General features: G+C 38.5%; 2 protein-coding genes across 3 annotated transcripts; one reads left to right on the top strand and one right to left on the bottom strand.

Moving 5' to 3' along the window:
* Positions 1-1,846: 1,846 nt before the first annotated feature.
* On the top strand, positions 1,847-16,670 carry hemk1 (HemK methyltransferase family member 1). The gene is made up of 11 exons (XM_026936877.3): positions 1,847-2,041; positions 4,083-4,259; positions 6,684-6,775; positions 7,919-8,012; positions 8,214-8,336; positions 9,894-9,958; positions 10,977-11,026; positions 12,641-12,746; positions 13,897-13,992; positions 14,727-14,837; positions 16,172-16,670. Exons 1-11 carry the CDS (start codon positions 1,949-1,951, stop codon positions 16,203-16,205), a joined length of 1,041 nt encoding a protein of 346 aa, XP_026792678.1. The 5' UTR covers positions 1,847-1,948; the 3' UTR covers positions 16,206-16,670.
* A 2,597-nt stretch (positions 16,671-19,267) lies between these two features.
* Positions 19,268-23,388, bottom strand: cish (cytokine inducible SH2-containing protein). Of its 2 annotated transcripts, XM_053227545.1 has the most exons (4): positions 22,871-23,388; positions 22,743-22,840; positions 21,996-22,159; positions 19,268-21,435 (listed from the first exon to the last, which is right to left on the bottom strand). In XM_053227545.1, the coding sequence occupies exons 2-4, from the start codon at positions 22,760-22,762 to the stop codon at positions 20,945-20,947; spliced, it is 675 nt and encodes a 224-aa protein (XP_053083520.1). In that variant the 5' UTR covers positions 22,763-22,840; positions 22,871-23,388; the 3' UTR covers positions 19,268-20,944. The 2 variants fall into 2 exon arrangements, with proteins under 2 accessions (XP_053083520.1, XP_026785670.1); XM_026929869.3 differs by having other exon boundaries at positions 22,743-23,388.
* Positions 23,389-27,128: the final 3,740 nt, after the last annotated feature.

The raw sequence follows: 27,128 nt of genomic DNA on the forward strand, positions 1-27,128 counted from the left end.
ATCTTTCTTCCTTCCTTTTCCCCATTCCTTCCTTTACTTTACTGCTTATTTCCTTTGTTCTTTCCTTTCCTCCCTGTCTATTTATCTGTCGCATTCCCTCTGTGTGTGTGTGTGTGTGTGTGTGTGTGTGTGTGTTTTCAGTCTGGCTGGCTGCTCCAGCATGTGATGTATTTGGAGTAAACACTAGAACTATAGTAGATCTCTGACAGACCCACACTGCACTTTCCAGTTCACAACAACAATTAGTACCATCTGGTCTAGCTCTTTCTCTCACTCTTTTCTCTCACAAGCACAGTCAGGACATTCATAGTTTTCTCCACAGACAAAGGGAAGTCTTCCCAGATTCCCCCACTTTTTCAGCTTGCAATGCAATACTGCATGTAGATTTTGTCATTTGCAGTGAAGATGTGCTTGATTTTAGGATCGTGTTTTTACAGCTGGTTTTGACTGCAGTAACAGTCTGTGTGCATGCAGCTGAACTGTTAGTATTCATCTGGCCTTGACACAATGGGCCCAGGAATGAAATGTCATGTCATTTAGACTCCTAACTGCTTCTCATGATGATTTTGTTTGACACAGTGTCCCTCAGCTTATATTTTGAAGTAAAGGTTAGGTTTGGCTGATGGGGTCATGCATCCTATTATTAAACATCATTTATCGATTCAGTTTAGTTCACGCTACACACACACACACACACACACACACACACACGCACAAACACAGACAAATGTCTGTCCTACTGTCGTTGTGAGGACCTTCCACTGACATAATTATTAATGCAGCTTAATCCTATGCTTACTCCTAAATCTAACCCTAACCTCAGGAGCCAAAAGAAAATCTCTTGGCTCTTTTAGTTTTTTAAATAATAGCTGTGAAAAAAAGTAGATTTCCTTGTTGGTGGTGCAGTAGGTGACCTGAGCTCCTGATCGAACCCAGTGCCCTGGAGCCTCCTCACAGCTCCAGGGCACTGGGTTCGATCAGGAGCTCAGGTCACCTTCTGTGCTGAGTTTTGTGTTTTCTCCCAGTGGTCGTGTGGGTTTCCTCCAGGTTCTCCGGGTTTCTTCCCGCCGTCCAATAACATGCAAGCAGGCCCGTAGGTTACTCTAAATGGGTGTGAATTTGTAAGCATGTAAGGATGGTGTCTTGTGATGGATCCATGTCCTGTCCAGGGAGAATTCTCTCGCCTGAAGATGAATGAATTATGAGTTTTCCTTGTGGGAACCAAACAAATGCCCTCACAAAGTCCAAACTGTCAGATATTCCAATCCTTGCGGCTATCACTCACACACACACACACACACACACACACCCCTTTATACATTTATATACACTTATACATGTACTTACAAGGCGCGAAGGAAGAGCAGAGCAAATGAAAAGGGTCTGTCTGCATCCTGCAAGACTACAAACCACGCCTATTACAAGGAACGCCTACTAGCCAATCACACTACACAACACTTCCACGCCCACTTCCCCTAACCCTAAGCCTAACCCTTAACCTCTGTTTTACTTATTTGTCGTGGGCGTAAATTGTAATAGTGTCTCCTAAGGGGCGTGGTTTGTAGTCCTGCAGGACGCAGACAGATACACTTGGAGTAGATGGATGCGGAAATGTTTTGGCGCCATCTGGCGTTCAATCTCATTATAACTATAAGGAAGCTTATAGTGAGGCTTTTATTTTATTGTATTTTATTTGATTTAATTTGAATTATTTTTTCATTTCATATCATTATTACATATTGGCGTTTCACTCTCGATTTTTCTCGACTAGACATTCTTTAATATGTGTGTACGTCTTAGGCTTTTATTTTGAAACTTGCTGGAGTGCAGCTTCCGTGTTTAAGCTGAAGCCGGTAAACAGCATGGGCAGCGTGGTTCTCTGATGAGCTGCTCGTACTGAGAGTTTGGCTTTTATTTCTGTATCAAGATGCTGTTCTACAAGTGAAGAATGATGTTAGGTTTGATGTCAGTAAGCAGCAGGACAGTCTGCACTCACAGGAGCCTCACTGAGCGGATAAGAAGAGGAAAAACCCAGCAGCAGGTGAGACAGAGGACAAGTGCAGGGACACTGAGTTCAATCAGCTCTTTTAATGCCTTTCCATCTGTCTGTTTCCATTTATTTACTTGTGTTTATCACACATGAAATCATAACTAGGCAATTTCCAGAGCTTGTCTCCTTTATATTATTCCCTGCATAATATGGTTAATATTATTATTATTATTATTATTATTATTATTATTATTATTATCAGTAGTAGTAGTAAGTAAATATATATATATAAAAAACTCATGTAGTTGTGTAGTTATTAATTAACAAACAGTGTAAACAAATAAGTACATTACAAGTCTTATAAGTATAGGAACTACACAATGGAGTACATAGAACCGTAATAAATTGTGAAGTAACTATATGAATTAATTTATAATCTATAATTTATCATCGCGAGAACAATGCAACTTAAAACAGTAAAATAATTTCAGATGTTTATAACAGGAACAATAAAGTAACATTATAAGCAAATATATGCTCCAGTTAAAAAAAAAACATGATTATTTTGCTGTATATTAAAAATCATGCTCATTTGTTACAGTTAATTAGTTTAAGGGAAGAAAATAGTTTTATTGCATTTCATTATTTCTTTGCATCACCAATATGTTTTCACACACACATACACTATATGGCCAAAAGTTTGTAGACACCTGACAATTTAACTCCTACAGTATGAGGGTCTTGTTCAAAGTGTTGCCACAAAACTGGAAGCACACAATCATATAAAATGTCTTTGTATGCTGTAGCTTTACAATTTCCCTTCGCTGGAACTAAGAGGCCCAAACCTGTTCCAGCATGACAATGCCCCTGTGCACAAAGCGAGCTCCATGAAGACATGGTTTGCCAAGCCTGGTGTGGAAGAACTCGAGTGGCCTGCACAGAACCCTGACCTCAACCCCACTGAACACCTTTGGGATGAACTGGAACGCTGACTGCACACCAGGCCTCCTCACCCGACATCAGTGCCTGACATCATGAAATCTCTTGTGGCTGAATGAGCACAAATCCCCACAACTATGTTCCAAAATCTAGTGGAAAGCCTTCCCAAAAGAGTGGAGTTTATTATAACAGCAAAGGGGGACTAAATCTGGAATGGGATGTTCAAAAAGCACATATGTCACATGTCCACAAACTTTTGTCCATATAGTGTAAAAATCAGTTAATCTAAATAAGCCTATTAATTGGGTCGTATAAATTAATTTCTATCTAGTCAAGTCAGATTCATTTATTATTTGCACAGTATACAAAGACATATGTACACTGAAATGCTTTTGATGAGGGTCAAGTAAGCTGCTCACATAACAGAATATATAGGCACCAGAAACACAAACTCTCACACACATGATATACACACACACACACACATGATACACACAGACACGTACACACGTGCACGGACACACAGAGCAAAAGCATACACAAGTAAACAAAAAAGGTACAATAAACATAGTGGGGAAAGAAGAAGAAATGCTATATATGGTGCAGAATATTGCTCTAAATTTGGTGTAAAGTGACCAAGTGTCTGTCTGTCTATCTATCTGTTTATTATATATAATAATTATTATATACAGTTTTTATTTATCAGGGCCTAAATGACAATTGTGTGGTTTTCACTAACTTATATGAACATACAAATGACCTCAGGTGACAACAAAAAACATAACAGATTTCAATAATATAGTCTCTTTTTTTTCCCCAAAAAACATTCAGGAACCAGGTGAGAAAAAATAAGTGCACCCCTCCTACTTCCACAGTCATTAAAAGTGTAATTAGCAGCCAGGAGTTACTAATGAAATACACAAGATTTATAGTTATGTAATTAGGAAATTAGTTTCTGTTATTAGTCATTACTTATTTTATTTTAAGTCATTTTATTAATTTGTTTCAGCTTGTTCATTATGGTTAATGAATTTATAATTAATTTGAAAATATTGTGATGATTAAAATACAAATAATTATATAGCCATGTGTTTGGTGCATAAGAATGAAGTGTAAATGAAAGTATGGATAATGGCAGCCTCTCTCTCTTCAGGCTCTGCGGTGGTTGACGTGTGGAGGTGTAGGTGGCGCTCTTGCTCCTCCTGTAGACTGCAGGGTTACAGTAGAGCAGGCGGTGAGCGTGTGGACGCAGTGCTTCCAGCAGCATGGAATCTCTGAGCCGCTCCTCTCCTCAAACTACATCATAGCTCACGTCCTGGGAAAGAAAACTGTGAGTCGCGCTCTCTGTCTTTCTCTGTGGCACTGTGTCCAGTGTTTATCTGCAGTGTAGTCTGTAAGGAAAACAACACTGAATAATGACACAGTTGTTATTGATTTGCTCTGTAATGAAGCTATGAGAATAAAGTCCAGAATGTCAGATTTTGTTTGATGGAATTTTCAAACATAAAGGGGTGAAACATAAAGGAATCACAAGTAATAATACATATCAAGACCCTGATTATGTGTGTTACCAGAATAAAAAAAGGTTAATTAAGCTAAAAAGACTGGAGCAAAAAGCTAGATGTCAGTGGAGACTTATGACAGCTGATGAATCTTACAGATTGATATGATGGAGCTCCTTTCTGTTTTTTAATGTTCTTCCATTATCACAGTGGTGTCAATTCTATACAGTTGCCATTCACTGTTACACTAAAAAATAAAACTTATTGCCTGTTATTTACACCCTCCATGTCTCAGTTGTTGATCTTTCCTAATCATCTTCCTATAGTGTAATGGATTTTGTTATATAACACAATACAAATTTGCTTTATGTATGAAAGTTTGGTGTGTGGGTGAGTAGGGCTGTGTCTCAAACGGTGTACTATGCACTCTATAGTACATATTAAACACTGTGGAGTGTGGGTGAGTAGGACTGTGTCTCAAATGGTGTACTACGTGCTCTATAGTACATATTAAACATTATAGAGTGTGGGTGAGTAGGGCTGTGTCTCAAATGGTGTACTATGCACTCTATAGTACATATTAAGAGTGTGGGTGAGTGTGGGTGAGTAGGGCTGTGTCTCAAATGGTGTACTACGTGCTCTATAGTACATATTAAACACTGTGGAGTGTGGGTGAGTAGGGCTGTGTCTCAAATGGTGTACTACGTGCTCTATAGTACATATTAAACACTGTGGAGTGTGGGTGAGTAGGGCTGTGTCTCAAATGGTGTACTACGTGCTCTATAGTACATATTAAACACTGTGGAGTGTGGGTGAGTAGGGCTGTGTCTCAAATGGTGTACTATGCACTCTATAGTACATATTAAACACTATGTACTGCTTTTTGTATGATAGAAACATCTCACACTGAACACAGATGTTTGCAGTAAACTGGTGACGGATAACTGTGTGGTACAGTGTAGCCTCCACAGGAGCAACTAGGGCTGTCCCATATGACCATATACTTATTGATATTGTGATAAATTAAGTCACAATATGCTTTTGTGGATTTTTAAATTGTGGATATATCTTTTTTTAATAAAAAATCTTGTATGTTACTGTACTCTGTGTAGTATGTTAATGTATTTTATTACAAACTGACTGTAAGTGGCTGATTTTATGTTAAATTTTTATTGTAAAATTTTATTTTATGTATGTTATTTATATTTTATATCTGATTTTATGTTAAAATTTTATTGTAAAATTCAGTACAGATATTAATTTTTTTTATAAATAAAAAGTATTATAAAAATGAATATACAATAATTTTACATTATATAAATCATAAGAATGAAACAGTACTGTATTGCTGGCAGTTTGGTTTTTTCATATCACCCACCCCTAAGAGCAACAGCTGATTTAAAAACCCAAAGTGTTTTTTTTTTCCCCAAATGTGGATGCAGCGATGTACTTTCTTACACTGTCAGCTATTCGGCAAAACAATTTATCAGCAGCTCCCTGTGGTGGCTTGTTCCCATCCACTTCATAGAGCAGATTGCGACTGCTGAGTGCAAAAAGTGTCTAACAGTCTGCACTTCATTATTCGGTGTTTTTATTGCATCATCCTGGCATTAATAGTCCACTTCATCTAGTCTATTTACATTTGATACACAGCTTAGGTTTGAGCAGTAGCTCTAAGCACTGCAGTCCTCCTTCAAGTCCTTGCTAGTTCTTGAGTTCTTAAAGGTGAATGGGTTTAAAAAGTGAGTATTTGGGACAGAATGTAACACAGACTTGATGTATTATTACTTAGTCAAATGGCAAACACATGAGCGTTGCCGGTCCCTTCCCAAAATAGAAGAACGCCAATCAATATGAAACAAGGTACTTATTGCTTATGTGGGAGCTCAATATCAAATGACCTAGGTTATCAGAGTGCACCAAGATGAGAAGCAGGACACGCTATGACCTTGTGGGCTTTGTGGACACAGGTGAATGACGCAATTCAGGACTGTGTATGTGGACAACTCTCTATTTATAAACTCCATTAGCTTCCTTTGTGTGTAATTGGCTGTTTTTATTTCATCATTTCTTGGTGTGTGTGTGTGGTAAACAGTGACAGTGTTTCATTCTCTTCAAACATACTGTGACCTTCTCCCGCACAATTACTGCATGTTTATGCAGGAACTTCTAGGAATCAAATTACGTTTTCAGCCTCAACCACCTCCATGTTTTTCAGCTTTAAAAAAAGCATCTCTCTCTATGTGTTAAAGATGCAAAGTGTGGAAAGGAGGAGGCTCCGAGAAAGACTGAGTGATAAAGAGAGAGAGAGGGTGTGGACGCTATGTTCCAAACGTCTGACAAGGTACAGCCTCTCGAGTGTCTTTTTTAAAATTTACAAGCCAACTGATGAGTGTGTTTACATGCACACTATTAATCTGATCACAATGGGATTTTGACAGCTACCTGATTATCCAAATGGTCATGGTAGATGGCATGTTGTGATCTTTTAATCAGATTACAGCTGTTATCTGATAGGCACACTTGGATTTTGGCACAATAATTGGGTCATTCAGTGCATAGATATTGCCCATGTGTGTACAATCACCAGACAGAAAAGAGCAACACTCTGCAGTAAACACCACGAACTCAACAGCTCAAAGGTGTTCTTTGTCAAATCCTTCTTCTGTGGGTTTATTAATGAGTTACATTATGTGTTATTTAAAACCTAATATGATTATTGACTGACTATGGACACAAAGTTTTCCCATTATCAGATAACTCAAGTGTACATAAACATGTCAATGAATTACTGCTAAATTTCTGATTTTTCCTGGTATCAGATTATTTTATCTAGGCTTGCATCTATGGCGCTTTTTATCTTTAAAAACAAATAATGTGAAATGCTGGGTTATGATTTTTGAGAAAATCAAAACACTAAATGTAAACCTGATAAACACATTTTATGTAAATTTGGGAAAAACAATATACTGGGTAAGTGCTGATATTTTTACTCATCGAGGCTTTCTGTAAACAATTTTTTTCTTTCCTAGCTAGTTTTTTTTTCTTGCCTAGCTAGTGCTGCAGTGTTGATTGTTGCTGTATGCTGCTAGCAAAGAATTCCTCATGCTGAGTTTTTTTATGTTAAAGATGTTTGTTTATCAGGTTACTTGTATTTTAGCAGGATGTTGTAGTAACTCCTTGTTGGTATTTTCACACAGCACAGTTTGCGGTCTACTTTGTTTGCCATTATTAGTCATGAAATAAGTCCAGATCGCTGTCATTTCCTGGCTTACATCACAGTATCACATGCTATTAGTATCAATTCATCTCTAATTTGATCAGTTTCTGTTAGCAAGATGTCCATAGATAAAAAGTTATGGAAGGTGAACCTGGAATGCAGATGTTAGGCTGTAAGCCAGTATTTTGTGTATCACTTTGTAACGCTTAAAGGATATAAACTTTAGAAAACGTCTTTGTTTGTGTGTGTGTGTGTTGTGTGGTTCAGGATGCCGGTGCAGTATGTGATTGAGGAGTGGGACTTCAGGGATCTGACCCTGAAGATGAGACCTCCAGTGTTTATTCCCCGCCCTGAGACAGAGGTCTGGTATATGCATACACAATCCTCTGACATCACACAAACGTTTCCCAACAGGACGCAGTGTCCTTTACAGTGTTTGCAAACTTAGGAGTGCAAACTTCTAATGATTTAGACACATAGGAAACTGTGAGTTATTGGATAAACATCCTCTCTATGTGGGCATACAGGTATGAGTGATCATTGTGTTTGTGTGTGTGTGCAGGAACTCGTTAGTTTGGTGTTAAAGGATCTGCGGTCACAGTGGGGAGTGAGAACTTTGCGATGCTTGGAGGTGGGCTGTGGATCAGGTGCCATCTCTCTGAGCCTACTGCACAGTGTACCACAGGTTAGCCTCTGATCACTTTATTTATATCACTTCAGTTGTACATACACTGTTACAGAGGTGGCAACATTTAAGGTTTAGCCGAATCATTTACGATGTTTGTTTCCCCGGCGATACGAGAGAGACCTAAAAACTAGGCTTTTCTACAAAAATAAAATTCACTTGTCTGAAAAACCAATTCACTGAAGTGGAAAGGACCTGAATAGCCAGTACGTTCGCTTTGCACAGACTTTAGCTAGGTAAACTCTGACCTGTGAATTCACAAGCCTTGGTCTTGTGAGACAGTTGAAAACAAGAGGGTGAAAACAAGATTGTGGTCTTTTTGGTAGGTATAAAAGTGGAGGAGCAGCTTGCTGTTTTTTTTCTACTGTTGCTTGGCACTCATCTAGGGGGAAAAAAACAAATTAGGTAGATACCCCTACATTCTCTCCAAAATCACACACGCCAGAAACCAACGTACTGTTGATCCATTGCTACTCGATTGTTTCGTGCAGTCTGTTAGTCTACATGCTAACAAAAAACTCTGGCTGGGTCTGAGTGGGGAAAATGGAAATGGCTTAACTGCAACAGACACCTTTGTTCAATAAGAAAAGCGCAGTGTAGGATGTGTTGTACAGTAACCTGTTCACCATCAGGGCAAAGAGGAGGGCAGTGAAAATTGCTGCTGACACCAAACAGCCAAGCAAACCCCTCTTTGTCAATCTGAGAGGTGCTACAGGTCCGTCATCTCCCGAATTACACGCCACCTTCACAGTTTCTTTCCAGACACTATCCAGTTACTCAGCCGCCTCAGTTCATAGCAACTCTTACTGAACCACCTCAGTTTATTTGCATCGCAGTTCCCACACACTGACACCATGTCTTACGTCTCGTGTCTCATGTCGTGTCTCTATGTAATCATTTGTGTCTGCTGCACTGTCTGATCCTGCTGTACTGTTTGCTTGTTGCACTACGTACTATTTCATGTTGCACGCTGGCGCCAAACCAAAACCATTTCCTGTGAGCATGACTTATAGGCAGTAAAATGTTTCTGATTCTGATTCAATATTTTTTTCAGTATATTTTCTTATCTTGAGTATATTAAGTTTGGACAGATGAGTTATTTGACTGATATTTTCCTTTTATGTGAGTAATAAAAGTATAAAAAACAGTTTATATATAGTATAATTAATTGACAGTATTTTTTTTTCACTACGGTTGTAGACTATTTTATGTACAAACTAATATGGACATGGCCCAGAGCAGACTGGAGTTGTACTTAAGTTCATTTTTTAACAGTCCTAGAGTAAGCTTACACACACAGCTGGTTGCTTATACGTACAATTCAGTATCAGTTCAGCCAGTATGTTTAATCAGCTATGCTGTTAGCATGAAGCTGTTTTCTCCACTGACATATGCTCGGGTAAATTCTGCTGATGTTTTTTCTTGTCAGCAATGTTGGCACCTCTGCTGTTATTAACGCAGCCAAAGAGTTAAATTACTACAACATATCTCAGTTACTGGTATTTATAATGTGTCTTAATATTGCTGTGTCTGATAATAAGCTGTGTTGTTTCTAAGCTCAAGGCACTTGCATTGGACCAAAGCCAGGAAGCAGTGTGTCTCACTAAGGAAAATGCAGACAGGTGAGTGCAGCCTGTTTAAGAACTGCTGGTATTGAGACCGTTATATACGCACTAATTCTCGAACACTGCGCTGTGACATAGAGACGCTTTATTCCTACAATGGATCTCTATTAGATCTAAAATGCACCTATACATATAACTTATGGCAAACACCAAAACCAGCTAAACTTTGACGGTAGCATGAGTGGAGTTCTAGGCTTTCCTGGTTTACTATAATTTTTATTCATTCTGTAAGAATTACATATTTAAGACAGAGGCATTTTTACTGAGCAGTCCTTGACCACGGTAAGCTCTGGAGGCTGCTGGTGATTCAGTGGGAGGGCTAAAAAAATTCTACAATGGAAAACTTTTCTACAAACCGAAAATGTCAGTTCTTGGGTATACTTGCCGTTAGCAAGCCCTTTTGTTCAAATCAAGAAATACAAAAACCTCTTTCATGTTTATTACACCTGCTTGTATTGAAAACATGCCTCCTCGTACACTGCCTATGTTATGGATGTGTCAGTGAAGCGGTTATTGCTACCGTTAGTGTTGTTGATTCAACAAAAATTCAAGGCGTTTGTTAACAGCAGATAAGCTGATATGGATGCCAGAATGAAACATTGTATTGAAGTCTTGTCTCCTTGTAAGAGGACGAAGGCTTATCCTTGCGAGTGCATTTATACTAGCCAGCCCTATTGGTAAGATGGGAGAGAAACTGAACAGTGGTGTTTCTTAAATATCAAATTTCAACCCAATATCAAATCAAATCATGACCTTCAGCCAACCTGTGGTAGTGTCATAAGAGTAACATAACCATCAGTGTACGTACCACATTAACACCATGCTAATGTCATGGTTCAGAGGTTACCACAATGCTTTCATGGTTCAGAGGTTACCACAATGTACCACAGTAAAACCATAGTGAACACTAGTAAAACAATAAACTGTATAGGATTTTCTGTAACAGAAAATGTATTTCGTTCATGCAAATAATGCTTATGAGTTTTTTTTGTTTGGTTGGATTTTTTTGTAATAGACTGGGGCTCCTGGACAGACTGGAAGTTTATCATTTAGATATTATGAAGGGTAAGTAAGTGATGTCTAAAAATCAGTTAAATTTTGATTATTGAAATGTTTTACTAATTGAATAATTGATTGGTTTGGAAGAATAGTAACTTTTTTCCATGTAGATAGAACCGATAGGCCACACACACACACACACACACACACACAGCTTGTAAATCAGGTTGACCTGTCTGTTTGCACATGAAAGAAATGAATATTGTCTATTAATTATCATTTGCAGTGACTATATGTAGAATTCAACAGTGAGGTAGCATGGCTGATCCTGTATGCTGAAATGTTTCCTAGGATTCTCGATCCAAACATTACATTCATATCATTCATTCATTCCCAAAACATCCTTAATTTAATTCATTAAATAACATGAAAAACACAAACCTTTTAATTTATCACAGAGATTCTCAGTCACATGCTTTATTTGCTACCAGACTGCAGCGGTGCAGAGGTGAGGAGGTTTGAGATGAAGACGATAGATCAGAATTTCAGCTTTTATTTCCAGATGTCTTCAGTGTATGACAAAAACGAAAGGATTGGCCTTGCTGTTCCAAAACTTTCAGAGGAGACTGTATATCAGCAAATACTGTATGCCTGATGTGTTTCTAAAATGGATTACTGTGTGCTTTTTAAAAATAACAAGAGGGTGACGACATGGTGACAGAGAATATCAGCAGGATTTTCCAGGTGCTGCAATTTAAGCATATTTTAATCACCCGAAATTTATTGAGTGCAGTTGTTAAAAGCTATGTGTTAGCTGATGATAGATCGTGTTGCAGTTAACGTGGGTGTCTGGCTGGCAGTGTCAGTGATATTAGCTAAATGGCACATTTGCAACAGTTCTCCAGTCAAAATTTATTAGGTCAGATTTGTTCGTGCTGAAATATGACATTTTTTTCAGATTTGGATTCATGAATGTTTGATGATCTAGACTTTGTGTGGTGAAACAATTTGAAAGAATTAAAAAGGAGTCAGTGTTTGAATTAAAAAAAAAATGTGGGGAAAAAAATTTGTATTTTAGTGTGGGCCAAGAAAAACAAATAAAATAAAAAGCTGTTTCCTTGTTTTCCCATTTTTATTTCAAAATGAAAAAAGAACGAGTGCCGTATGCATGGACCCTACACTTCTGTGTTTACTTTTTTTAAATTATTTATTTTATATTTATTTCGTTTTAAATAGAAGTATTCTATTTTGTTGAATTTGAAAAAAAAGTATTATATCTGATCATTTTTAAACATGTATTATTTAATCAGTCTCTTTGTCAAAGAAGACAGTCTCTAATGCACTGGTCTTACATACTATTGTGCTTTTATTTGCCTCGTCCTGTGTATTTCTCTCTGGCTGCAGTTCAACTGAATTCAGTGGGCTTTAATGGAATGACAGTTATAGCAGTTACAGTATTGCCAAAGCACTGAAATGATAAAGAAATATGCAGCTGCTTCTGTTATTGCATATTGTTCCTGCAGACTCTGTTCTGTCACCGTTAATGCCCTCATTACCAGGAAGCTCAGGCTGATTGTGTTGTCAGGGCTTGCAAGGTCAGTTGGCATGTTAGTGAGGTGCTATAGTGCTAAGAGATTTGCTAATATGTACTGGGCAAATGTGTGTGTCTCTTATTCTTAGATGCTGATTTGACACTAAGAAGCTGCAGTCCTGTTGATGTAATTGTTAGCAACCCTCCTTACCTGTTTTCTCAGGATATGGAGTCTCTGCAGGCAGAGATTCTCAGGTACCCAAAGTGCACACATAGATACAGAAAGCTATATTCACATGTTAATTTCCAATCAATTTATTAGAAACATCTGTACATCCGCACACTCATGCAATTATCCAGTCCGCCACTCATGTGGGAGCAGCATGATGCATGCTATCATGCAGATACAGGGCAAGAGTTTTATTGTTCACATCAGACATCAAAATGGAGGAAAAAATTACTTTGACCTCAGCAAGGTTGTTGGTGCCACACAGGCTGGTTTGAGTATTTCAGAAACTACTGATCTAAACTGCTGATTTTCACACGCAACAATCTGTAGAGTTCACACAGAAATGTGTGAAAAAGAAAAAGCATCCAGGGGCGTCCATAAGGCGGATGGGCTACGACGGCAGAAGACCACATTGGGTTCCCACTTCGGTCAAGACCAGGACTCTGGAGCTACAATGTGCACAGCCTCACGTGAACTGGGTAGTTTGAAAGATTGGAAAAAAGACCAAGATACTTGACGTGTGTCAGTGTGATTGTATGCATTGGGCTGCAGCCACATGATTGGCTGATTTGGATATTTGCATGTGTGCAGACGAATACTGTACGTTGAGATATATATATATATATATATATATATATATATATATATATATATATATATATATATATATATATATATATAGTGTGTGTGTGTGTATGTATATGTGTGTGTATATATATTATATATATATATATGTATGTGTGTGTGTGTATGAATATATATGGTAAATGCCATATATATTGTGTGTATGAATATAAATGGTAAATGCCATATTTTGTGGAACCTCTTAAAATAAAGCTGAAAGTCTACACTTCGATCACATCTTGATTGTTTTATTTCAAATCCATTGTGGTGGTGTATAAAGGCAAAATCACAAAAACTCCAAATACTTCACAAATTCTCCAAATACTTCTGGACCTGACTGTGTGTGTGTGTATGTATATATCATCATATATATATATATATATTAGAGAAAAAAAATTCTTATAAGAAAGATCATATAAGTTTCATCAGCTGTTTGGGTAAAAAAAAAAAAAAAAGAATAAATGCTTTTAAAATTTATTACAATAATTTTTGCCTGTTTTCTTGAAGGGAGCCAGTAACTCTTACACTGACTATTTATCTTCATCTCTGCAGGTTTGAAGACCACTCAGCATTGGATGGGGGTTTGGATGGCATGTCAGTAATCAGACAGATTCTAACTCTAGCACCAAGACTCCTAACAGATGAAGGGTAAGAGGAGGGGTGTGTGTGTGTGTGTGTGTGTGTGTTTGAATGTGTAAATGTGCGTTAGCTTTATGGATCCCCTGCAGTACGTCTATTGCTCAGGGAATATGATCTCATGTCCGAGGTCTAGGAGACGGAGTATACTCAGCAGAGTATAAATAGAATGCTCTAATCTCACTAAGGAGCTTGACCAGCACTTCTTAAGTGCTTCAGGGAATCTGCTCGCGGTCACGGTCGTCCACACTTTCATGGAAGCGGATACTGGTGTTCCCAGGATTATAGGGCTCCTCTCCAGTAATCCACCCCATAATTCACATGGTGGTGAACTGTGTCACTTGCCCTTAGAAATAAGTCAGATGTCTGACTTGCCGCCTTCTTGTCTCAGGAGATTTAATACACAACAAACTTGGAGATAATAGCTTGCGTCTGCGAGAGTGTGTGCACGTGTCAGTACTGAACATTTCTCTTGTTTCAAGAATCCTTCTGAACATCTCGAGTGTCTCACAAACATTATCACCGGGCTCTGTCGAGGCCACTAAATCTGAAGTCTACATTCCTTTCCTAGAAATGGTGCTATGTCTGTGAAATCCAAATTCCATAAAATCTCTGGTGTATTTGTGGCTAGAAATGTTTTAAGGTCTTATCAGTTACTGTGAAAAAATCTCCTTCCTACTATTACACATCCTCTCAGCTCTGCTTCCTGCAGTTGTTCATTTGCTCTGTGTCTGCTTGTATTTCAGTCGTATGTATCTAGAGGTGGATCCACGCCATCCTCCACGCATAAAGGGTCTGGTAGAGGAAAGCATGCTGGGGTTGCAGTATTTGGGATCACACTGTGATTTCACTAACAGGTCAGAATATCTGCAGTAAGCATGTTTGTCCTATTTTAAGCTACTGCTCATGAATAATGCCTTAAGATCTTTTACAAGCTATTTTAATGTGTTGACTTTAATGTTCCCTCAGTGATGAGTGCAGTGTATAATATGAGGCCTCAGTCCTACAATTTATTAACTCCTTAAAGTAGCAGAGTTTCTTACCGAGCTTTCGCTGATGATTTTAACTTTTAGTAGCATCTTAGTGCATGATTCCACTGAACAATTAGGATCATCATTTGTCTACCTTGACCACGTTTGTCATCTATTACAGTGCTGTTAAGTAATACTGAAATTCCTAATGATCTACTTAACAATACTAGATAAAATCCTGTGTTGGCTAAATGGATAGATAGATGGGTTGATCGATCTATATAGCTACACTTCATTGGTCCCAAATAATGTACTTTTGATTATATTCCTACAGCAGCCAAAGCCAGTACGGTGTATAAATAAGCAGCAGTACAAGTAGCAACCAACTAGTAAATAAATCATGGTAATAAATAAAAAGAGTACAGTGTAGCCGGAGAGAATAAACTAAAAAAAATACATGTAATATATAGGAGTTGAAGGTCATTGTTATTGTTAAAATATTTCAGAGAATATATTATATCGCAGCACTGCTGAGTGCTCCATTCGGATTAGTCCGAAGGTGTTGATTAATTTTCTATCATTTTCGTAAAAAGAATAATTGTTGATATAGTGGTCTTCTGTGAGGAGATGTTTATTTAGCATTTGGAAGGAGTCTCCAGTGTCAGTGCTTTGTAACAGTCAGAGGTAAAGCTGTAACTTTGGGTTTAGTGACATGGGAAAATCTTCAGGACGGAGGACTTCTGAGGCAGATTGCGATTTCTCAGTTAGGTGACAAGCTGTGTGTTTTTTTTTTTTTTTTTTTTTTTTTTTATAAAGAGAGAGAAAAAGAGAGGCTGGTTAGGAAACAACTATTTATAGCTGTGCACAAGTGTTAACAGGAACTAACAAACAGGACAGTGCACAACATTAAACGTAACTTTAATTGGATCAAAAGTATGGCATGTCCTTATTTAATAAAAAATTTTAAGTGACAGAAAATTGCTGTGGTATAATGAGGAATAAAACACTTCGTGACATGTTGTTATAGGAAAATAATCAACTTCACTGTGATAACAGTTCATGTCTGACCACATCACACCACCTCATCATTGATTTTCCAATAACAACTGCCCTGTCATGTTTTATTCCTTACATAATCATCAGTAGAATAAGCAAAATACAGATAATGCTTGTCTTAATGAGCACCAGCACTTTTTCCTGTTTTTCTGTTGCTTTTACAGGTTGCGGTTCTGCATCCTACAGAAGAGAGGATGAACTAAAAGAGGTTTGAGAGTGACTTGAGGTAAAAGCCAAGAAAGAGGGACATAGACAGCACATAGCTTGAGAGAAAGTTGATATGGAAGTGATGGCTCAAGCAACACACATGAAGAACCGTATTCAGCACCGTTCTGCCAAAGTGAATTGCTTACACCTCACCTCATATCATAGCCTACTGGGGTTCTGAGGGGTGTTTAAGGTGTGATTTTTAATCCTGAAATGGATTATAATGGAAAGGCAGACCTGCCAAGGTGCTGAGCTTTTGTCTTCTCACCAGTTACTAATCCACACAGTGTTCTAGACGGAAGACCTGACCATAAATGATAGATGAAAGTGTTATAATAATGCTTAAAATAACAAATTGTGAACTGTTTGGCTTTTTTTTTTTTTTTTTTTTTTTACATTTTGAAGTTGTTACCATGCACGTAGGATTATTTGTTTAATAAAACAGTCTTGAATTTGGGGGCGTGTTCATGTCGTGGCTTAAGACTCTATGCCAGGAACTGGAGCTGCTGGTCTAAATTCCAGTCCAATATTAGTATCAGGTGACAGGAGACTCTAGAGTTTCGCCATTACTTCTGACCACTGCAGTTATGCACTTGAGCAAAAATATGGTGTAGTCCAGTGACATGAAAAAAAAAAAAAACCATACTAGCTGTAGCTGCGCTTCCATTTATGTTGGAGCATTATTACCAATATGCTATAAATACTTCATTGTATTTTATTGTATCACTATTAGTATTAGTTCATTTTCATTTCATTAAAGGAAAATGAATTTATTCTTCCTTACGTTGTTATATTTTCAGACATATATTTAAAACCTATTTACTCTCATTTCTCATTTCAGCCAAAATTTCCAGTGTAGACACAATGTAATTTTAGTTTTTATAGCAGAACAGTTGCACTTAGGATAAAATTGCATGTTTTTTTAAATACACGTTTATACATCTATATTTATTCCCTAAAGGAAATGGTGTGGTTTGGTGCACTTCCTGCTCAATGCTCTGATTGAGTAATACCTTGGCTACACGATAGGATTATCAGGCCAGTATTGAGGTCAGGTTGTCCCTCCCTAATGATCTCAAAAGGCCGGTCTTAAACAATTTTCTCCCCCGATTATCTTGTGGTGTGTGAAATGCAATCTTAACCTCTTCAATCTACTCAGAGCACTGATTTCAATTTGTAAATGTAAAAAATGTTCAATAGTATGGCAAAATACTGAATGCTGAAACACAATCTTGACATCATTCACGAAAGATTTATAGTCAGTGACGGTCACACAGAACTCATCTACCGTGGGTGTTTTGATCTGAAGTCACATTTGTTCATGAGAAATTCTGTGAAATCCCATCTTCTGAGAGTCAGGATCATTGATTGGGACCCTGAGTGTGTGATGTTTTATTCTGGACTGATCTTATAGTGTGGAGAGTTTGATGACGGAAAGACAAAAACTCTGTGAACTTTTTAATTATGTTTCTTAGTAATCTTGTAGTGTGACCCCTCATGAAGATGTCTAAACAGTCAGGACCTCTGCAAAACTGAAAGCGTGTGAGTGCTTTTAGAAATCTTCCGTCATGTTGAATACCTGGCAACCCAGATAAACAACTTTGTTTGTTTCCACTGTTGTGTTTTCGTTTTCTCTTCCTTCTAAACCTACTTGTGCACGGCGTCTTACACTTGCATATCTGGCTGAGGGTTCTTGCATGTGGTTATGGTTTATTGTGGTTGAGTCTGTGTTCTGTGAGCTTGTGTATGTGTGTGGAAGGGTGCAGTAGGCTGAAGGTAATTATTGTAGCAGTTTCTGAGAACTCCCCCTCCCGATGCTGCGCTAGCTTTTCCCTAGAAGCACTGCGCGCATTCTGCGAAACAGCTGGCAGCCTGCCGCTCCTGAACAAACACACGCACACACACAGAAAGACATATTCCCTGCAATACTGTTTCAAGTGTACACTATGTTTTGTCTAACTGTCTGACTCACAGACATGCAGGTTAATCGCTTGATTGCCTTGTAGCAGGTTTGAACAAAGCAGTTTAAAACCCAGTGTAGCTGATATTTCTGATGTAAATACACTCATGTTTACATCAGATACTTGTCATATTATGTTGTATCAGTGTCAACAGTTTCGGTTAAATTCCTAAAAAAAAAAAAAAATCGATTAAGAGTAAACAGATGAACACTTTAATCCTTACTTTTTTGAACAATAAGTGTTTCCATTAAGTTAATTCCTTAAATATACAGAATACAATTACAGTATAGGCCAGCTTCAGATCTTTTGGATATATATATATATATATATATATATATATATATATATATATATATATACTTATATATAGATTTTTTTTTTTTTTTTTTTTTTGCCAGCGCAGTAATCTTTTAACCTTTCTGTTTCTCACACACACTCACACACACTGTCTCTCTCTGCCTCTGTCTCAAACGAACTATTGTCCCACTATTCCATGAATTTGATTGCCACATTATTAAAAATAAATAAATAAAAATCTAATGGGCTTCTGAAGAAACAGACATGTTTGGAAATAGAGAAGTGAATAGGATTGCAGCGTGATAATAAAAAATGCCTATGAGTAATTCGTTGAGTGTTTAATCCCATAAGTTCCATTACATTTTAATGGTTTCAGCTTCGTCAAGCTGGTTTTGTTCACGTTGATGAAAGTAATCCTACTGCGTGTGGACAACCAATTTGAACTTCCCCGCAGGCAGATACTGAGAATCTAGTACCCGGAAGACAAGTGATTTGGCTGAGATTCTGTTATTTATTAATGCAGTTCGGCTCATCCTCTTTCCCAGATTTGCCTTGTTTTCCTAGAGCTCTCTGCTGGGTCTAGGAACAAAAACACAGCCTAGTTTGTCACTGGGCAGCTCCTCACACTTCAGTCCTCGAGCTCAGGGCCCGTTCTCTGAACTCAACTATGGCGATAAACTGAACACTACATTAAATATACAGAATCTTAATATCTCCTATTGTTGTTAATGCATCCTTATTAAGCATGAAATGTTACACTAAATATAGATATAAAAAATCATTTCTAGAGTCAGATCAAAGTCAATAAATAAATATATTTATTAACATAAATATATTTAATAAGATCACATGAAAGAGCTTGAACGGTTCAGTATTTTTCTTTTATTACAAAATAAAAAGGATCTTTGTCCATAAATATATACAAACACCCACATTGTGGGGACAGAAAAAATAAATTATTCTGGACTGATTATATAGTAATATGTACCAGAACGAATTTTGCGTAGAAAAAGTAAAAAGGAAAGCAAGAGAGACAACACAGGGCTTTGACTTAATGTTGGTGTGCTCACTGGCAGCCCCTCACCCTTGTTTGTCTCTGTAAGAAATTAAGAATTTAAGAACAGTCCAAAAATGAAATTTACACAAATTTTCCCTAACCATAATTCTTGTTAGTCGGCCAAATTATGTTTGGAGTCTGGTGTTTGCTCCTTGAGTTTTGTAGCTAACAAGTAAGGGAGGCTTCTAGTTGCTAGTTTAGCACTGTGCAAACAGAACTCCAAAATAATCACACGCTTGTCATAAAGGATATCATCTGACTAAGTAATACCATTAACAATTCCTATTCAAAATAGCAATTTGTTTCATAACTTGATGTTTAAAAAAATTAAAAGCTAAAAATGAAAAACGATTAATATTAGTTTTCAAACTTTGTCGGATAGCTATACTCTGAGCATATTGCTAATGTAAACAATAACTAGCTGGGCTAAGTTAACTAGCTACAATAGCTGTGTTTGTGTTCTAGGATGCAAAAAGAAAATAAATCATAGAAAACTGTGAAAAATCAGAAAAAGTATCATTATAAAAACACACCTAAATCTGCTGTACTATCATTTTTCTATAAAATCTACCTCTGAGCAAAGAACCTGAAGTAAACATTGTTTATTTTGGCTATATCCCAGTCTATGGATCGCTCTGTAGCTAGCTAAAGTAGCTAGTCTGAGTTTGCTGATAGTGCAGAGTGATAGTTTCTGAGGAAAGAAAAATGTCATTTTTGACCTTTTTTTAACAAGAAAAATAGCAAATAACAGTGTTATACACTGTCCGAAACCACAATAACAATTCTACTTCAGATAACACCATAGTTTTAGGCAAGTGTGTGATGATTTAAGCATGGAGTTTTAACTATGCTAAAACAGCTCTATATGCGTCTTTAACTTAGCTTCATTAGCCATGTAGCTCAAGCCATGGGGAAAATTGTGTAGCTTTCATTTTTTTTTTAATCAAACAATCACTGAAAATAAGTGATATGACCTTAGGGACAGGCTATGTTTTGGGAGAATCAAACCCACAGTAGTCTCCAAGTCTTTTTTTAAAGGTTCATCCAAAGTTGTGGGGTAATAAAACTAGTTACACCATATCCTACAAACATCATTTGAATGCTGACATCGATTAGCTGCAAACGTCTTTCTATTTGTCATTTGATATTCTTTCAGGTTCCAGTGAATTTCCACTTTAGTCTATATTTGGGAACAGGAAATCTAATTTATCCCACAGGAGAAAAAAAAGGTAGTCCAAAGCATAAATTAGTCATAACAAACAAAAGAGAAAGTGTTCTAGAGCTTTAAATATAGCCACCATTGGTTAGTGAGCCAAAGTCCCATTCCCCTGGAAATGAGCTTTCACCTGCATCATTTTCATTAATGACATCAGCTTCCTCTCTTTTATGTTCAAGTTGGTGTTTCCATGGTGATGTCAGAGCTGGAAAGGGTACTTCTGTAGGTACTGCAGTAATGGCTTTGGTAAGGGCAGCTTTGCTGGGCAGGCTGTGTACTGATTAATAGCCAAGCGTGCAAGATGCTGTAGGGATGGAAAAGCCTGAGGCTGGCGGAGTGGACGTTTCAGCTTAAGCAGCACAGCACACTCCTTAGGTACCGGGGGAGTTACAGGATCACACTCCTCATCCTGAGCCGTGTCGCGTCCCCTCGCTGAGGTAGCATAGTGCTGCACCAGACTCAGCACGTCAGGGAAAGAGAGCAGACGTGCTCGGGCCGGTGAACTCGAGTCAAGCTGGAAGCGCCCGTGACTGTACTCAATGCGCACATTAGTGGGGCCGCGTCCCGTTTTGACTGATAGCGTCAGCATGTAGAGAGGGTGACTGCTGTCCCGAATGAGAAACGTGCCCTCTGGGGCCGCCTCAAGGAGTGAATGGGCCTCACTGGCTGTGATGGTGCCCCAGTACCACCCTAAAAAAAACAAAGGAGTAAAAAAAATTCCATGAGGTTTGAGGATAACTGTCTCAAAACAGCTAACTTGGTGGTTAAGGTGCCAGCGACTGGAACATTTGGGAGTTTAAATTGCAGAACTGCCAGAGAGACTTCTAGGCCCTTGTGCAAGACTCTCAGGTGCTCAGTTTTATGCTTGGATTGTGTTCAGCCTTGCTCGTAAGACACTCTGGATAAAAGCAGCAGCCAAATGAATAAATATAAATAATGTAAATGTAAGTTTTTGCAGGAAAGCCTGAAGACTAAGACACAATTTTCATGACTCAACGGGCCTACGTCATATCCAAGCTGTGTGCTACAACACGTCCTCTGCAGTTGCCTTTTTGTCTACTTCCTATGAGTAACACTCTTTAAGCTGAACGAACACGTAGCGCTCATTCCAAAGCCATGACTAATATAGTCATTAGACTATGGCTCTAAATGTGATCTTGGATACTTGGATATATTTATCGCAACAATGCAATGTACATTTACACCCGATTCTCAGTAAAGAATGCCTGAAACCTTGTTAAAGAGTTTACCTGATGCATCAAGGTAACAGAAGTTGCTGGTGATGGTGCACCAGTCTTTGCTGGGGTCCCAGAACTTGGGGGTGCTGTGAAGACAACGTGCTGATGAGGAAGAGAGGTCTGAAACCCCGAGAGGAACCACCTGAGACTGCGAGTCTCCTAACAGAGCCCTGGGACTGGACAAGAAAAAAAAAAACACACAAAATCATCACCTCATCAAATCATCAGCAGTGATGTAAAGGTTTCTTTAAAGTGACACTGAGGTGCATATGCATTATTCACCACTGCATCTGCTGCTATTTTTATAAATGGAAAGAATCACATGTGGCAGTAGATCATAGAGGCAGAGAAGCTCTTTGTTCTGGAGCTGCCTGTCTGTTGATTTAGTGCGTCGCTGAGCTCAGAGGCTCGAATACAGCACTTACTGATTAGTTAGAGATCTGATTCATTAAAGAAAAAAAATTACTGAATCAAATGAAGTTTTGGTAATACATGCAAGATAAAGGTTTTTTTTTTTTTTTTACATTAATTGTCTGAAAGACCGCGTTTGTTTTTATGAGAGTGAGTTCACTCCCACTGACTCGCTGTAAAACATATATAAAACTCAAAGCCTGCAGTTAATCCATCTGCTGAAGCCACTAATCTCATACAGAATTATTACTGTAATAAAGAGAAGCAGCTGAGAGGTGAGGATGCAGTTGATCAAATGGACACTTTCTGTTTAATTTCCATATATTCAGTTGATCTATCAGGACTCACCCTTGAACGCAGAGGATCATCGTATGAGTGAAGGCTTCAGTCAGGTTCCTCAACCGCCTCTGAAAGTTTCTCAGCCGCTCCTGAGCCTGAGCCTGAGCCTGAGCCTGAGCCTGAGCTTGGGTTTGAGCTTGGGTTTGAGCTTGGGTCTGAGCTTGAGCTGGGGTTTGTTGGGACTCGGTGCGTCGCCGCGATCTAAAAACCTTCTCCCGAGCCTCTCTAACAGTATCGCAGCTCTCTTTGTGAAATCCGCCGACGTTAGAAATGAATAACCCAGGAGCAAAGATGTAGCTGAAACAGCATCCGGTACGATTTGCGCTAATGAATAGTGTTTCAGCCGGTTACCAGCCTAAAAGTGTAGCCGAAACAACTGTGGGCTTTGGTGTGCTGATTCCGCCTGAGTTCCAGGAACGACTTTTCTCCGAATCAGCGCGCGCGTCTCAGCGCCTCTGACGCCATCAGTGACTTTCTCTCAGAGTCGCCCCCAATCATTCCCGGTACAACTCCCATTTTTAGCCAGTTTTAGCAAACACATGGATCACACCAGTTTTACCACGTTTCATAACAGCTTCATTTGCAATGTGGAATGTGTTGAGTCATAAAATAGGTTTATTGCAAAATGTAGTGCGTGTTTCCATTTTCTCCCCCCTCATAAACACTGCATAGCGACAAGCCCTTCCTAGGAGCGTCTCGTAAAACCATTCTAAGAACTTTCCAGGAAAAACCGAGCGTTCTAGGGACTCCGACCAATCCCTGCGCTTGTCGTTTCTCTGAAGCCCCGCCTCCGCTCTGCTGACTTCAGCCAATCAGCGGCGCGCGATCCGCCTCCGCGGCTTAGGCGCTGTTTGCTGCTCACTAGTGACGGGAATTCCGACTTGTTTCAGTGAATCAGAGCAATCGGCTCAGTTCACCAATAAGAGTCGAATCTTTCGACTCCCAGTTGTTATTGTTGTTGTTTTTTGTTCTAAACCGGCCAAACTTTCTGGCCTTAAACTTTACAATGAAATGTCATATTACCATCTCATAAACAAAATACATTCTGATTAACTACAATAGCGTAATACTTAACTTTGTGTATTATATATAAAACACACACACACACATATATGTGTGTGTGTGAGTGAGTGTGTGTGTGTTTACACTCTACACTGTGCTAGAGCACTAAGTGTTGTCATGTGATTAGCAGGATTAGAGAATCATGAAAACAGAACAGAAACTATTTGTCTTTTCTTTTGCTTAATAAATCAATCAATCAATCAATCAATCAATAAAGCAGTGAAATTAGACGACTCCTGTGATGTGCGAGTCGACCCGGACTGTTCAGTGGAGACAGAGACACGGCGATGTGCAGCCCCGGAGCGCCTGCTGCAGAGCTGCACCTGCTACTGCTGCTCCAGGACATGCTGCCAGTTTACGCCCCCTAGCGTCTGAAGTGTAACTGCGCCTACCTAGAACATGAGAAAACGAGCAGCTGCACTTTCAGGACATGCTGAGATGCCTAGCCAGACAGATAGTAACAGCAGTGCTCAAAAAGGAGTTACAGTATTTAATAGGGTTTACATGAAGTCTAGACCTGCAACTAGTGCTCCAGGTTTGTAAATGGAAGATGATGCTGGGGCTGAAAGAGTCAGCTCATTCACAAGTGGCTCATCACTGTTTTGGGAATTGGTAGCACTATGGAAATTTACTAACATCGCTGTGAATGGGTTATCTCTAACAACAGTTTTACTATTCTTTTAAAACATTGGTCTTCAGCACATTATACACTATATGGCCAAAGGTTTGTGGACACCTGACCATCATGTCCATATGTGCTTGTTGAAGTTGGTTCCCCCTTTGGTGTTATAACAGCCTCCACTCTTCTGGGAAGGCTTTCAGTTAGATTTTGGAGCATGGCTGTGGGAATTTCTGCCCGTTCACCCACAGATGCATTAATGAGGTTGGGCAGTGATGTCAAGGAGGAGGCCGGGGGTGCAGTCAGCATTCCCAACTTCATCCCAAAATGGTGTTCAGTGGGGTTGAGGTCAGGTCTCTGTGCAGACCAATCAAATTCTTCCGCACAAACCTTGGCAAACCATGTCCTCATGGAGCTCACTTTGTGCGCAGGGGCATTGTTGTGCTGGAGCAGATTTGGGCTTACTGCTACAGTATATAAAGATATCCTATACAGTTGGTGCTTTTGGTGCTTGAGACTTGGAGCTCAAACTGACTAGCAAGCCAACTAGATATATCTTATTTATAAACATTTATACAATTTTGCTGCAACACCTTTAGTTATAGGGACATCTTCACTAACATTATTTGGGAATGTTGTGTGAGAAATGTTCCAAGAACATTTATTTTTATAACGTTACAGTCTAAAGCTATAAGGGGAATAATACACTTCGGGATGTGCCATCACACCATCTGATCTTTGATTATTTTCGTATAAAAGCGAGCTTTGTTCCTTACATAATGTTCTCTGATATATGATAGCTGGGTTTGAGCTCAGCTCAGCTTTGATTCGGTTCTTTCATCGTAAGTCACTATGCCTAAAAGTAACCACCAAATCCACTAATGAGGGCTGACAGAAGAAAGCATAAAGATGAATCAGGCAGGAATGAATCAGACAGCAGCTTCCCAAATGGATCGCCTGCTTCAATAATGCAGGAGGATGTGATGGAGAAGAGCAGGATAAAAGGATGGAGGAAGAGGAGAGGATGAAATATGGATGAGTGATATGGCTGTGGAAAAGGGGCACTCTAATCTGCCACAAAACCCAGACTCTTCAGAGCTCCTGTCTTTTTTCGAGGGTAGTTTGTATAAAATTAAAATTAGTATCAGTGGTTTTAAATGAGCTCCTTTCAATGTATGGTTTAGGATTGACTTCACACCCTGATTTAGTATCAAAATAAAGTTGTGTTCAGCGTGTACAACAGTACTATTTATATATTACTGAAATATAAACATAAAAATACACTATATTATGTGAATAAATTATACATTAAAAATATATAATATATGAAAAAAAATTGCTAAAATATTCGAGAAAGCCATCATTTTTATTTTCTTAATATAATATAAGATAATATCTATGAGACTGAATGAGTAATTGATTCCTGAAGAAACAGCGCATGCCACTATTAGATGTGACGTCACAAGCCAGGGAACGGCTTCAGAATGTTTGTTTTTAAATGTTTAGAATGTTTATTTTCAAAACGCCAGTGCATTCGAACTTGAGTTCTGAAGATCGCAAGCTCTGGATCATTTCTGCATCGATTTTACTCTACGATCATTACAATCATTTCTGCATCGATTTTACTCTACGATAATTTCTGCACTGATTTTACTTTATGATCATTTCTGCATCGATTTTACATCACAATCATTTCTTCATCGATTTTACTCTGCGATCATTCCTGCTCTGATTTAATCTGCGATCATTTCTGCATCGATTTTACCTTATGATCATTTCTGCATAGATTTAATCTGCGATCATTTATGCATCGAATTTACTCTACGATCTTTTCTGCGTCGTTTTTATGCTACGATCATTTCTGCACTGATTTAATCTGCAATCATTTATGCATTGGTTTTACGGTCATTTTTGAGTCGATTTTACATTACGATCATTTCTGCATCGATTTTACTTTATGATCATTTCTGCATCGATTTTATTCTATAATGTATCTGCAGTGATATGTGATCAATTCCTGCACCGCTTGTGCCTTCTCAGCGATGAGCTTTAGGAGAGACGAAGTGCTGCAGCTCCAGGAGGAAGCGCCTCATATCAGAGTGAGTGGACTCTCTGACAGGAACCGTAAATTACCAAGTTTTTTCGTTTTCAGTTAAGCACTTCCTTAACTGACATCACTTCAAAATACAAACATACCCCATAGTATACTCCCACCCCCAACCCTGAGGCAGGTTTCTGTGCAAGCCATAGGAAATGCAAAGGAAATTGTGATTCCATTTGAATTTTGGCATGCTCCACACATGACACAAAGGAAGTGGGGTAGCAAATGGGGTAATTGATAATTGCTATTTCGATATGACAGGGTCATAACTCATAAGACATGGGAAATGCAATTGTAAAATGGACTTTGCTTTTCCATTTGAAATTTGGCAGACATTGTACGTTCGTGTAAATGAAAATGCAAGCAGTAGTATGTGATTTGCATTTTCAATTGAATTATGTCACAATTTATGCATCCACAAATAGAAAACACAAAACAATACAAATACAATTTGCAATTAGTTTCGAAAATAGTCTGGAAAAAATACTTCCATAGTGTGCAGTGCTGGTTAGTCAAAAGTAGAAAGTTGTTTGGTGTAGTATGGGTCAGCAGTATCATGGTATTGATAGCCACTGTGTGTGATAAAGTAAGGAGTAGTGTGATTTAGGGCGAG

Source organism: Pangasianodon hypophthalmus, chromosome 2 (genome assembly GCF_027358585.1).
Source record: "Pangasianodon hypophthalmus isolate fPanHyp1 chromosome 2, fPanHyp1.pri, whole genome shotgun sequence".
Classification (NCBI taxonomy): Eukaryota; Metazoa; Chordata; class Actinopteri; order Siluriformes; family Pangasiidae; genus Pangasianodon; species Pangasianodon hypophthalmus.